At 38.1% G+C, this 15,176-nt stretch overlaps 1 protein-coding gene across 1 annotated transcript in view; it reads right to left on the reverse strand.

The window, feature by feature from the left end:
• The window catches only part of PLCE1 (phospholipase C epsilon 1), a 140,266-nt gene that overhangs the window by 36,560 nt on the left and 88,530 nt on the right, over positions 1 to 15,176 (reverse strand). The window contains exons 4-8 of the mRNA XM_035897382.1: positions 9,237 to 9,382; positions 7,171 to 7,429; positions 6,235 to 6,437; positions 1,277 to 1,967; positions 591 to 773 (exon numbers count right to left, since the gene is read on the reverse strand). Of these exons, the coding sequence (XP_035753275.1) occupies positions 591 to 773; positions 1,277 to 1,967; positions 6,235 to 6,437; positions 7,171 to 7,429; positions 9,237 to 9,382 (1,482 nt within the window). The remainder of the gene's footprint in view (positions 1 to 590; positions 774 to 1,276; positions 1,968 to 6,234; positions 6,438 to 7,170; positions 7,430 to 9,236; positions 9,383 to 15,176) is intronic.

Here is a 15,176-nt window from a genome sequence, read left to right on the forward strand (position 1 = left end):
TGATTTTACACTATGCCACTGGTGCTCAAGAGCCCTAAAGAGGATGAACCTTGTCATTTGAGGACCAGCCCTACCTGCCCACTAGAACACCTGGGTGGAGTAGAGCTGCTAAGTCCCTGCGTTTTCCTCTCCTGGGTATTGGCAAAAGTGGTTGAGTCCAGGAGAAGAGAGGAGTCTGCCAGACAAAGTCCAGAGTTCCTATCAGCCATGGAAGATAGAACTGTGTGCTAACCTGAAGCAGAACAACTGTGGTGATGTTTTGGCAAATATGAAAACCAAAAGAAGCAAAGAAACCGACACCAGCCTCCAAACATCACTTTGCACATTAATATTTTTATTATTACCAATATTTTACCTTTATACTGAGGTACCACCTAAAGGCCTCAACACGACTGTTCCCTTCTTCTAGCCCCAGTGCACACATGTCCTGAGAAAAGAAACCCAAACTAATGGAAAACAATAAACTGCAATAAACAGTTTTAGAGTTATCATCTAACTTCTTTTCTCCGGTTCAGAATACATAGTAACTGTAGGAAGGAAACAAATCTGCCATATAAGCAACAAAATATACAAATAACAAAATATTCTACCCTCATGAGTACTTTCTTCTTTTTCTTAGCTGCGTTTATTCCCAGAGTGTTGTTTCTCTGGACACTAGGTTTCTCGGTGCTTTTGGTGAGAGTTCCCGTGCTTGTGTTTCTTGCACTCCATCGCCTGCCTCCAAACAGTTCAACAGCCTGAGCCAAGGTTGGGCCTTCAAACCTTCCATCCTCCTACAAAAATTCTCAGCGTTAACAAAGCAAGGAGAGTAAGAACAGACACATTTTCTTAAGCAATAATATAGACATCTCTAAGGAACAAATGAAAGACAAAACATCAAGAGGAGAGAATTTCTAATTACTGTATGAATACCAAAGGGCTATTTTGTTTGCTGTTTTGGGGGGTTTTTTGGCCCTAACTCTTATCACTCAGTATTTCAGCACCCTTTTCAAGTACAGTCATTGCTTTTTCTTTAATGAAATGCTTATTCCAAAACTCCAAACATATGAAGAGCTTCAAAATAAAAAAACCCAAAAAACTTCAGTGTATTGAAAACATGCAAGGTTTGACAGAACATTTATGTGGAGAACCAGATTTTTCTGACTTTAGCTGTGTTACAAAGTCAGAGATTTGGTGTTCACCTTTAATCTTAGCTTACTTATAATAGAAATGAATTGCATTACATTAAGTTGTTGATCTTTGAACTTTTCTTATACAAAATCACAACATCTTTTACCTGGTAAAGGCTGACATACTGTTTCCGTAGCCACTGTAGTCTTTGATCAGGAAATCTCCTCATTTTTCTTACCGCTTTAATCAATTCCAGCAATCCATCATATAGCATTCTGGCAGTATATTTTGGAGCAACAAAGTGCAGCAACTTATTTTCAGTAGTCTGAAGTCCATAAAGTAGTGTTATACCATTTTCTTCAAGGGACATACTACAAAGTTTATTCTGAACACACACAGTGTGCATATCAATGCCAGAGTGTCCCATATATACAGCCTTGGCGGAAAACAAGTCCAAAAAACCTTCCACCAGTCCGGTATTACCAAGAAACTGGTATTTACCGAGCTCAGCAGTATTACCCAGCACGCTCAGTTTTGCCTTCGCATTTGCGGGGCAAACTGTTGTGGGTTTTGTCCAAGTCAAAGTACTATTGTCGGGCTGAAGTTGAAGAAAGCAACGCGCTGAGAGATGTGTCTCCTGGTCGTAATGAATGACGGTCGCCCCTTGTTGCATGAACTGATGGACATCAGCCCGGATAGATAGCACATACCAGGGAATGAGCTCTATCCCGTGGCAGAACGCCTTTTGTTGCTCTTCTGTTGAATTTGTGTCCCACTCCTTCAACTGCTCAAATATATCACTTTCAGAATCTGAAAGATCTCCAATTATAAATCTGTAAGGGAACAAAGAAGAGAGACTTATATGTGCTGATTTATGCTATGATTGATGAATATTTTTTCTGCTGTAGTTTAAATAAAAAGAATACTACTGTCACTATATAATTTGGACTTACAGGAACATCCGTAGTTTTTATAGTATTACAGTTTATTTTATTGCAATTTTGAATTAATTAATAGATGCTGCTACAATTAATTCTAACTCCTGTAACAATATAATTATATTTTCTTAGAACTTTCCAAACATTACATTAACAACAAAAAACTTCAGTTTGAATCTTAAAGCCAAGTGATTCCAGTTTCTAAATGCACAGCATAAGATTGCTTCAGTTGAAATATCAAGTACTATAAGTGGAAATTGTTAGCAGAATCTAGTGGATTGAAGACAGGACTCCTAATCTCTGTTCTATTATTGATTTAATGTGCAGACCTTGCACATAATATAATTCTCTGATTAACACTTGTAAAATAATGATAAAAATACATGCCTTCCTCATAAGAATGCAGCAAGAATTTTATCAGATACTTTCCATTAGAAAATTTAATTTTACTTAAGCAAAATATTAACATGAAACTTGTATGCAGCAACCAAAATTTTTGAAATATTTTACCATAATTGGAAACAGCAGATACAGAGCAACAATACTGAACTAATAAATGAGGTAGTTTAAATAAAATTTCTTCCCTGCAGAAGCTTCTAACATGAATGAACAAATGTTCAATATTTTGATACTGCTTTAATGAACATAAAAAAAGAGCAAACTGTTCCATGTCCGGCAGAACTAATGAAGCACATTTTCCTAAGGATATCCGGCCAATAAAATGCAAACCAGCTTCCTCTGAATACTCTTCAAGGCATCTTGTCCTAATACGCTCAGTGCTTCCCCTTGCTATCACCACAGTACTCTCAGCTCCTGCCCATGTCCAACCGGTTGAGCAAAAGACGATCCGTGTTGTGACTTGGAACGCGTCCCATATACCACCTCCCTAAGCTGAACAGCACGGATAACCGTTAGGTCTTCCTCTACTCTTCTCTCCCCAGGGCACTAATTAATTTGAATTTTTCCCGTATTCCATACATCAATTCTAACGACTCCCTTATGAATTTATTCATCAGTGAGACCTCCACCCCTCCACCAAATTTAGCTAAAAGTGGCCAACGGGCTGAGGATTTATTGCTTGTGGTGAGGGGACTGACAAGCAATGGCAGAGTAACTGTATCAGCCTCAACTGTAGCTCTTTTTCCTTGTGAAATCTTTCTAAAAATAAAGGTCATGCATTACAACTGAGCTGGAATAAACTGTCTTACCAGAGTCATACCAGACACATGTACATTAAAATATTCACCTGTATTATACAAGATTAAGATTTTCAAATTAAACAAACACCTAAAGCAGCTGTTTCTCCCCAATGCCCTCAAAACAATCAAGTAAGTCTCTGCAAAAATGCTAGAAAATGGATTCTGAAACTAGATGTGCATGGCTGGAGGAGTCTAGTATAGTGGAGACAGAAAGGGCAGAGCTCCATTTATGCCTTATTTCCCATTTGATAACACTGGCATGCTGCAGATTAAAATGTACGAGAAGCAGGTGAGCAAGCACACACACGCAGTCACACACAGAATCATAACCTCTGACATGAGCTGCCAAAGCGACACAGCTATCCGTTACTGGGAACACACTTACAGAGCTCGGTTTGAATCAGCAGCTTTCTTTACATGGGCTGCACTGAGATGCAAGGAAATGAAAAAAAGGATAAAGGAAACATAGGATAAAGGAAACATTTTAGAGGGAAAAATTGCATGGAATACGAAAAGGAAAAAAAACTTGAGGTTTTTCCCCATTATTTTAAAAGGTACTTACTGTAATTAGGAAAGCTTAAAAGTGAAGATGAGATTAGGCTAATGAAGTGATGCATCGAAGTTTAGAGTATTGTAACAGGTCATTTGATTAACCATTCCATAAAAACTGGATTTCAAACTTTATTTTTTTTTGTCTTTTCTTACCTACCTTTATTTATCTGAGAACTTGCAAGACAGAGTTCTAATAAAAAATAAAGTTTGATATTTATCTGGAACGTACAGAAAATTCAGGGTGATTCAGCAGGTCACTGGTTACAGAGTGGGAAGAGTTTTATTTGCTAACATGACTGGGGATGTAACTATACCCACTACCCACTGATTTTATCAGATGCCTTGCATTTTTCTTTAAATCAAACTAACTTCTCAGCTGTGGTGGGTTCATGTTCCACAATACTAACCCAAACCAGCAAAAGGCAGACTAATTGAAAATCTTCCTTACAATTTTAAAGTAATGAGAACCATGTTATACAGTGTATTTTTCTGCCTTTGTGACCACAATACTACACTTATCAGGTAGTAATTATGATATCATTTGGATTTTATAATGCTGTATGCAGATATGACTTAGGTGTCACAAGAAAGAGACCTACGTTTCTTCCTTAGAACTCTCCAGTTGTTCATAGCATTAAAAATAAACCAAACACTGCAGCCTCCATCCAACAGGGACAACAGAGTACGGCCCTTCTGCCTCTGCAGCGTTTGCCCCTGTGCCTCACCCAGCTTTCTGAATGCCCGGGAAAGATACGGCAGGTGAATAAGGAATTGCTGAAGTCTATGAGGTATTTGAGCTAATTAATACTTTCAGCAGTAGTTTTCTACAAGCCATTATACAGTTAAAATCAGTACTTGCTGCACCAGAGCTACAGACAGCCAGTAACTGAGTAGTTAGTAGCCTGAATCAGGAAACATAACTTTAATTACCTACCTGCAGTTTTCTTTGCTTAAATTTTAAAACTTTCATTTCAGTGTCATATTAGCCTTCTTTTTTTGCACTGAATCCCTGCTTTAATTAGTGGAACTTACTAGATCATATTTAAATATAAAGCATAAATAACTAATTTACCAAGAACAATTTCATAAACACGTAACAAAAGAGAACTTTATTTTCTCCATATTGTTCTTTTATATTTAAATTCTACTTTGTTCATCCAAGTGAAATATTGTTTGTGACTGTGAGTTGCAAGGTGACTTTAAAGCACACTAATTAACGAAAATAATTGCTGGAAGAAAGCATTTGAACTGAACTAAGTCAGGAGACAACATAAATGGACAGAGGAGTGGGACTGTCTTTCTTGGCTTAATCTACTGCTCCACTTTCCAGAAGCAACTAATGCCAGATGTGAATAATTCTATTAGAAACCATTCTTTCAGGACATAATGATTATTTATTTGAAATGAAATTTAGAAATGCTCGTTAATGAAATAAATGCATTTAAAACAGGAAGATGGTAGTTCCTTCTCAGGCAGTCACTTATTAGATTTTATGTGTAAGCAGCTAAGTATGTTGGATACTTCTGAACATAGGGATATTTCTGATCCACGTTATCAATAAAATACCTCAAGCAGCGATCGAAGCATGCCCTTTCAGGCAAGCCCTCACATAAATTCGCAGCACTTCACCTCTGGACAGTACAGTTCTGTTACTTACTTTGAAGTTACTCTAACACGGTTATTTAGTTTAAAGCTGACCCACCTATGTCTATATGGGCTACAACTTCACCAGAAACCAACATTCTAGAAGATCAAGAGATGTTTTAAACTTTGCATTTACCATATCTCTTGCTGGTGAATAGTACAGAGTATGCCAGGTCTTTGAAGTGAAAATCTGAGATTACTGAACACTGGGCTTTTACAGGGGGCACAATTAAGTAAAGTTCTATGCAAAATAGCAGGACTATAGCAAGCTGAAAATTCAAAATGTGTACGGACTTACAAATGTTTTTTGGACATAATTTAAAAGCCTCAAATGAATGTGTCCTTAAAAGAAGAGGTCTTTTGAAGGATAATAAATAACCTTTATTTTGAAAGGGGCAGAACGCTGCCCAAGCATGCAGAATATAATGTTCTGAACACTGATAACAGATATGTCCTGGTGCTATTCCTGTCACCACAGATCAAAATTGTAATCGTAACTGTAGAGTTTTAAAGCTCTCTGTGTAAGATGAAAAGGATTTACCCTTATCGTGAGAGGAAGTAGTTACATCACGAGGGAAAATATAACTATACAGAGAGTTTCCAAGCATTTGAGCGTCAGATACTTAGCATAACTCCAGGGGGGCAAAGCTCTGAATTGGAAGAGGATAATTACAGGGAAGATGTTAAAGTTGCCCTTATTTCTAAAAATAAGACTTGGTAAAAGGAAATTAAAGATTAAAAACATGAAATAGACAGGTGATGATAGAAAATAAAATGAGACCGAGACCTACCGGTTTTTGTCCTTCAAAGAGTTTTTTCTTGAATTGCTCCCTTCACTAAAATTGTCTTCACCCTCTTCAGATTCCAAACTGCGATTGCAGCTCCGAATAGTTTGAAAGATATTGTTTGCTGTTGATTCTTTTTCTGGATTATTTAAACCATCTTGGCCTACTCGTTGCAAGAAATTATCCTGTCCAGTGTAATCTGAAACAAACTAGAGATATTTGAAAGATTAGTATAGTAATAAATAGAATATTGTCATCTACTTCTCAGCAAAGAAATTTTTACAAGAATAAAGAATATTTAGTATGCATCTCCTTTTAGCTTCTAATGGGATTTTGTACTGACTTTCAATCCTAAACAGACCAAATCACTGCATAAATCAAGTTAAAAGTTTGCAGGAGTTACTGTAACTTATGTTAAAAGCCTCAGTCTTAACCTTTTCACGTAACAAGGGCATTCTTCTTTTAAAACCAAAATGATAAAACTCAATGGAATTGCTCCTTTTCCTAGAGGAAAAGCTTGATCCACTGAGCTTCTGAATTCCATTTTTAAAGAACTGAAAACCTTCCGATTCCCAGTGAGTTAAGTGGAAGGTCAGAGCATTTAACAGAAAATAGTTACGTCTTTAAGGATTTACATACTTACTTTACCCGAAGTATAAATATATATATATACACACCAACCCACGATCCTTTGGTACTAACTTTAATTTCTGAGTACTCTGATACTGAACTAGGTATAAACAACAAAATGTAAATTGCTACAGTAACTACGGGAATTAAATTGAGGTCCATGTAACTGAACGGTCTGGTAACAGTCTGGGTTAGAAAACTTTAATTAGATGATGCTTCATATAAAATAATAAATAATAAAAAATAAATTAATAGAAAATACAGCACTGGATGTCTATGACCATAAACTCTTAGAATATCAGTCTCATTTACCTCTAATGTTTCATCCTGGGAGTTATATCGTGGACAGAGTCTGATGAGGCTTGATGCTCCATCCAAAACTTCACACAGCTCTTTTAAAAATACACCACAAAAAGGAACAACTTTACAGCCTGGAATGTTGAGTGCCCGGCTGACTACTTTCCTGTATTCAGATGATGACTCGTGTTGGGCCATAGCATCTTTCAGACTTCGCATGGTTTCAATATCAGACTGGTCCATAAATTGCCACATTTTTAAAACTTTTCTTGACCTATTGCAAAAAGAGATCACAACGCTCATTAAAAAAAATGAAAACCAATTTGCATTCAAGTTCAATACTCTCAGCATATATATAATAGAGGAAATGATCATCATTACTCAGAAATGAATGAATGAAATCAAGGTCATGGTTTTTATGAAGATTCTGGATGGTGGGCAATTTCCTCCCCTTTGAATTATTAAAGAACAAAACTAAAAAGGAAAAACAAGCAGTCTCATCTATTGGAGTAACATCTGACACTTTAATAAAAGCCCAGCTGCATAAGACATACAAGCAGGCTTTCTAACATTTTCATTGTGTTATTGCCTTAAATTTATAAGGGCCTGGGAAGAAATAAGAAAAGATTAAGGAAATGGCATAAAGATAAACCACATGGTTTACTACAAACTCCTTTAGTTGTATTATGAACAGTCCATAAACTTAGCCAAAGGGAATTTTTTTAAATTAAATTTATTTAAAATAATTTACATTGATTTTTTTTTCCCATTTCACTCACAAAATAAATTATTTATTTTCATGGAAATAAACAAACCAGGACCATGTTCCAGCTCTCAGGCACCAATACAGATGAAAAGGACCTTTGATTTCAAACAGAAATAGCTCCTGATGCTCCCCGAGGACTGCAAGTACCGCTGGGAGGTCTCTCGCCTTCTGAGCTGTATGTCTGGGCAACAGTACGGCCTTGCTACCCGCCCCTGGCCCCAGACATACCAAAAGGTCTGCAGAAATGCTAACAGTAGACTTAACCCCACTTTCTGTCCCTGTCCCAGAAATGCTGCTAATCAGCACTAGCAGATGCATTAGAGATAAAATTAAGCCCTTAATTTGCTTTGCATTTTCCCTCACGACTTACACGGCTTAGAGACTGTGGATGCATTCTGCTCAAAAAGACTCCCCGTGTCTATGAGTGCTTCAAATGGGTTTTATATACCAAAACCGTAAACAAATAGCTCAGTGAGAATCCTTACTAAACCACAAAGAGCAACGCTACAAACACTTCAAAGCTTTGTTACACAAACATGATATACAAGAAGGGTCAGGGCTGAGAGACGGGCAAGATGATCTTAACTCTTCCCTCTGCGGTCCAATTTGCTGCCCTCTGAGCTGCCTGCACAGAGGCACCGCTTTCCTGCCCACCCGGCCCCGTACGAACCTGCAATTCTGCGGGAAAGCAGCCACAAACCTCCTGCAGCCCCACACTCTCTCCTTCTCCTGGAGACACTGCAGGTCTGGCTATGTGAGACCATGAGAACATGAGATCCCCACATCAGCCAACATAAATAAATTTGAGGAGTGAAAAAAAGGTTTTGCTGTTTGTTTGGGTTTATTGTGTTTTTTGTTCGTTTGGGTTGGTTTTGTTTGGTTTTTTTTACAATGTAAGACTGACCCTTTTAGAATGTTACTGCAATTATGTTTCGCTTATGTTCTGGAAACCCTGACCCCAAGTTATATTACTTTTAGTTGTTCACAGACAAACCCAACTGCTTTCCCATCTTCTTTTCATATTTTTAAAAATTCTGTTTAAAAAAAAAGTATGTTTTCTAATATAACATATTTAGTGTGTACCAGGAAAACCAATGGTGTCTCCATAGCATTTTGAAAAAAAAAAACTACCAAAACCCAGCTTTTAGCATGCTTCATTTTCCCAAAATGGATTACTAGAAAGTCACAGGGTGAGATGATGTGACTCAGCCACCGATTTTGGTTTAGCCCACTGTTCTCCAGAGACGTCTGCTTAACAGAAGCTGCAGTGTAATCTATCACTGAAAAGCCATTTAAAAAAAAGAGTTGCCAGTACCTTAGGCCTGCCAGAAATTCCATTACAGCATTGTAGTTGCCCATATTCCAGCAGCATTTTGCCACATGTACTAAGTATGAGAAGACTTCTCGTTTCTCCTCCATAGAACCTGCAGTCAGGATCAGCCAGGTAACCCACGAGCTCACCTTGTAAAACAAAATGGACAGTACAGTCAGCCAAAGCAATGTCACTGGATGGGTAATGTGGGGGTTTTTTGGTTTCCTTCCGTCAGGAGGGTATCAGTCAAAATTCTACTTATATGCTCATGGCCGAATCACATATGCATTACGATCACATCTTATGCACTGACATACTCACAACAGTTAAATCATTAACTACTCTAAAATACTTATATTAAACAAAAAACTACTGTATCTTAATGTAAGATATTTTACATACACATTCAGGCCACGGAAGAAAATGGTCAGCTTAAGGTAGCACTGATTTCTAAAGCTGCCAGAGAGACCTGCAGTGTAAATTCTCATTAACATAGCTTACAAATCTCAGCCGCAGTGAATAACCCTTGTTCTTGCAACATGGACAATGAAAGTTGATAGATTGGAATTTTTATTTTCACTTAATTTCACAAAACCAGTAATTGTATAGGTTGCTAATTCCTATATGCACTGAACATTTAAAATAATTCGCATTATCTATTTGCAAGATCACAAATGCAGTAAACAAGAAAACCCCCCACCTTCCTAAGTGTGACCATATGACCAATTTCTGTTTGGCGATTAATTAATGCCAGAGTCAGAAATTAACTTAGTGCATGATTCTGTTTATATTTAAACAAATAAAAATCAAACCTTCATTTTATCAGTGTGCAGATTTTCTTTCCAGTTTATGTTCCCACAACATCCATAAAAAGTAGCTATATTTCACATGGAAACCTAATTTAAACCAACTGTTCCTTTTTACAATATGATTCCCTGGGGGCTTGATTTTTGTCACTGTGTAAACACTTAGGAAGAAATAAACGTGATTTGTTTACTGACGCCAAGTTCCATTCTGTGGTCCTGAATGATTCAAGTGTTTATAGACAACACCACTGTGAGAAGAGGCTTATAAAAATTAGAAAATATTAGTTCACCCCACAGGGGGCATAGACTTTTATTTAAAAAACCAAGCATGAGAAAAAAAAAGTAAATGTATTAGTACTAACAAAAAAAAAATCCACTAAAAATATATAGGACTCCCATTTATGCAAGTCTATACAGACAGTGTTCTGAGCCTCTCGCTCCTGAGGGAGAACAGTCAAAGGCAATGAAAAATCCGAGTTACTATTTAATCTTTCTGATGCCCAAATCAGAAACGAGCAGATGAGAAGACAAGCCATAGATCCAATATAAGCAATGCATACAAAACCCCCACATTTTTAAGACTGAAGAAATGAGGTTAATGAAATCATTCTGCCTTTCATGCAGCAAGGACATCCTCGGGCATGCATACCATGGGGATGGGGATGCTCTAACAGGACATGAAGATCAGGGGACAAGGGACCATTAAGTGTTCCCCCTGCCCTAGCCCTCATCAAACAGTTTAGGTATGGAAAGCAAGAGCTGGGAGAAACACGCTTCAAGTCCAGCTGTAACCAAAAGAAAAGAGGTCAACTACTGTTTCAGTAATTACTGTAAATTTTTATAGCTAACATGTAAGAACAGAAAAGAGCAGGAGCAGATAACAAGGTACAGAGCTTTCAACAAAGGTAGGACAAGACCAGAGTCCAATGTCGCACATGTAAACGTGCCCAAGAAGCTTTCCCAAACACAGCCCTAATGCACTGCTAATGTAGAGGCCCCAGTACAAAAATAAATAAATAAAAGCTATTCTTATTGGCTGCCCTATACAAGATATATCTAAACACTGCACCAGCTCTGAACGAGAACCTGAATTTAGCTGAAATTTTATCTGAAGTGCTCAATTAGTTATTCCTAAAATGTAAGAACTGAATCAAAGAAGTGCATGCCTGAAGATCATGAAGGTATGGAAAAATAAAAAAAAAAACCCAAGAGAGCACTGCATGGCACAGGGGTCAAACAAGGGCAAAACCAGAATAAAAGGTAATAAACGAAATGCATAAAAATATCTGAAATTGTGAAACAAAACAGTTAAATCTGTGGTTCAAGGTTGGCATAGATTTGTTTGTGCATGCTGGAATAAAATTACATATTGTTTTTGGCTATTATTCCCATTTTCCAGAAACGGCTCTGTTAGGGAATGCAAATGCTAAACATGCAATCTCACAAAAAAAAAATAATATTTATTTGGTATGAAATACCAAGTGTGGCAATGACAGTTTGATTAATATGTGTTTAAATGGTTTAAAGAATAATATAATTTTAAACAGAACTGTTGTAATCTAAGGTAGTAAAGATGTAATGGTCAGGAGAAAATAGTATCAAAATTGATAAAGAATGTCTAAAAAGGCAATTGAATTCAGACTCCCCACTAAGAAGCAACCTTGAAACTAGGACAGTCACTTCTGGAAATTTTATTTAATAGTGTGTTTAGGACTGCTATAAACAGTTACGACGAACTCTTACAGAGACTCTGTAAAAGCAAACAAAAAATGATAAGGGTCAGCATGAACAAGCCTTTACAGCCTCGAGATGGCATATGTATACGTAGGAGTAAAACAAGGGTGCAAAAGGCAGTAGTCTCCCATGAAGTTATGCTCACTCTTGCAGGACGAGAACAGGCTTACAGGAAGAGTAGAAAACACAAATCTTTCACTAAGCAAGAAGAAAAAAGAAATTCTCAGAATCTCTACATTTTAAAACAGAATGGGCAAAGGCAGATATAATGGATTGGGCAGAATCAGGGGACAGAACTGAGCATCTAAAGATACAACCCACTTCTGAAAAATAATGAACACGCCTGCTTTAGAACCTTCAGTATTTTCATATTTCCTGGAGATCAGGAAAAGTGTGAGGAGCAGACCGGGATACTTCAGTCAGATGCAGATAATGGAAAATTTCATTCATATCATTTTACATGTTGATGAACTTTAGAATGAAACAAAATTGTTCCTCTACATATGCTACAGACTTTTTGACTTAGGATTCTTTTACGTCATATCTAGCAGCATCCAGGAGTACAAATTGACCTTTCTGGTGGTTCTGAATAGCATCAGGTCTCCATAAAGTTTTGCTATGAATTATTCAGAGACTGATTAATCTGAACGCATCAGACAGCCCCCAGAAAGGGGGATTAAGGGCTTCTCTAAAACCATAATAGCCTGGTACCCTTTGGGGGAGTTTGACTGATTTCTTCGAAGGTTTCATCAGTCTGAGCCTAGAACAGGGACGATTAAAATTCAACAGTACTGTCAGGAAGGCAGGAGCAGAGGAAACGAGACGGCCTTTGTTCACAGCTCATGTCATTCGGCGAGTTTATTGCTGTGTGCTGTGCCTAACATCTGCAAAAACTTTTCTACTCCCAGCTGGCTTAGTAAAGACAGCTGAGGGGGCATTTCCTCAAAATTAAATGTGGTCCTGGAGCCCAGCTAGGAAACAAACAGAGAATTAATAAGCAGAACTATCAGTTATTCACTTAAGATGCCATAGAGGATTTTCTCACAGAAGCATTGAAGGTGGGAGATCTGGTTGAATCAATAGCTTTGAAAGGAGCAGAAAACCAAAGCTGAACTTCTGCCGACTGAGGTCACTTCCCAAGTCTGAACTCCCTGAAGATTTTATTCTGCCCAGGCAGACTGAACTGGTGGATCCAAGAACTTTATCATAAAGAACAATATTCTAAATAAATGCATACTGAAATAGCTTGGGTATGGCATTAATTTGAAAAGATTATTCATAATGGTCATAACCAAAATGAATAACGTACAAGCACCACCAGAATGCAGGTAAGCTGAAAGGACTGTGACCTTCAGGGAACATCATGTTTGACAACTTAGAGGAAACTTAAGTTTATTAATTAAAACATACACTCATTAAACAATACTCAGTAAACATACTCATGAATTTTGTGATTTATTAACAAATATATGAACAATCCAGAGTACAAGCCCAAAGGAATCTCCTAGGAATCACCAACGTTCTCAAATGACTCTATAGCTGCCAATGGATCCCCCAAAACCTGATAATGCATATACTACATTTTTGCTGCCTGGGATGCATAAAGTTTTCTCTGCATGGATGGTATTCAAGAAACAGCAAACTTCCCAAGACCTTCATTCAAATGGAAGTTCAGAATTGGGATTCCTCAGACTTTGTCAGTGTACACCTGGGCTGATGCACCTCACACAAAAGAAAAGCAGAGAACAACTCTGTGTATGTACATATTTCTTAGTGACTATGGAAATCACCTGGAAAGTGAATTGAAAACCCTGGGGTTTGCACTTTGGCAAGCAAGTAGCACAGACAGTATTCTGGAGTGGTGCAGTTTCTCTGCCACTAAAACCAGGTGTGATTTCTACCTCCAAGAGGGGGGTTCCAGCAGGGTGAACAGAGCAAAGGGAGGCTCTGTCCTGGCCAGAAACAGGCAGTGACTTCTGGACACTTCAGCCAGCTGGATGCAGAACATTCCTGGACGGCTTGCAGAGCTACCACCCCAGCTGCATCGCACCTGAGGAGCCCCTAACCCGAGGGTGAAGTGCCACCAGGTCGTCAGCTGCCCAGCTACCAGACTGCCACTGCATCAGCGCAAGGGCCTCACAGCTCTGGCACTGCTCGAACCAAGAAGATTGCAAATACATTGCAAGTATTCATCAGCACGAGCAATAACGCTTGTGGGACTACGTTTTTGTGTTAGGTATCACTTTAGTGTCAGATTGCAAGCTACATATCGCCATATTAATAATTATTTCCTTAGTTTACTTTTCTTCACACTCAGCTTCCATAGTTCTGTTTACAGAACTCATTTTAAACTCCCTTTGGAACAGAAATCATCACAGCAAACCTGTAATTAGATCTGCACTGCACTGCTGATGAGTCTGAAGAGTATGAGAAAATGTATCCTGGCTTCATTACTATAATCCACAATTGCAAGAAAAGCCATAAACTGAAACACGATCCACCCAAGTTGATAACAACACACGGCTCTTCATTCAGGTGGATAAACGTGAGTGTCCTTCAGGATTACTGCATATCAATATTAAGTAGTAAAAAACCAAAATGAAATCAAATAGATACTTAAGACTTAAATATTTTCGGGTGGCCTAATATAGAGAAGCACTGACAACACTGTGCCAAATTAATTTTGGATATATTGTACAGTAGCCTCATTTGGAAATTTTCAGAGGTACAGGAGTCTCCTCCAAATCACAGCCTGAGCATACAGGATCTGTCTGCTTCAGGTGCCTGGGCAACGCAGCTGAGCAACGACCTCAAGCTCAGTAGCACATAAAGATTTGTATGGGTTTAGGTTTTCTGAAATTATCTTTATATCACCTCTTAATATTTTAACTGCACTAAAATCTATCCTTTTCAGTAAACTTTTTTTACCTAAGGTTTTTAGGCTTATCTTACTTTGACCAAAGTTTTCAATAAATTCAAGTTAAATATTGCAAATGCATTTGGGAAAGGCGTATTATAACTCAGTGTTAACCTTCAAGTATACTGTGAATATTTTTAAGTCAGTGACTGAGTCTCAGTCGATGTTTCAACTTACTTAACTTGTAATTTTTCACAACTATAGCAATCATAGAATCACAGAATGTTTGGGGTTGGAAGGGACCCCCAGAGCTCATCTAGTCCAACCCCCTGCAGTGAGCAGGGACACCGCTAACTAGATCAGGTTGCTCAGAGCCCCATCCAACCTGGCCTTGAATGTTTCCAGGGATGGGGCCTCCACAACCTCTCTGGGCAACCTGTGCCAGTGTTTCACCACCCTCAGTGTAAAGAGTTTCTTCCTTATATCCAGTCTAAACCTATCCTGCTTCAGTTTAAAACCATTACCCCTTGTCCTGTCACAGCTGGC

Source organism: Egretta garzetta, unplaced genomic scaffold (genome assembly GCF_000687185.1).
Source record: "Egretta garzetta isolate BGI_Z169 unplaced genomic scaffold, ASM68718v1 scaffold56, whole genome shotgun sequence".
In the NCBI taxonomy this organism is placed as follows: Eukaryota; Metazoa; Chordata; class Aves; order Pelecaniformes; family Ardeidae; genus Egretta; species Egretta garzetta.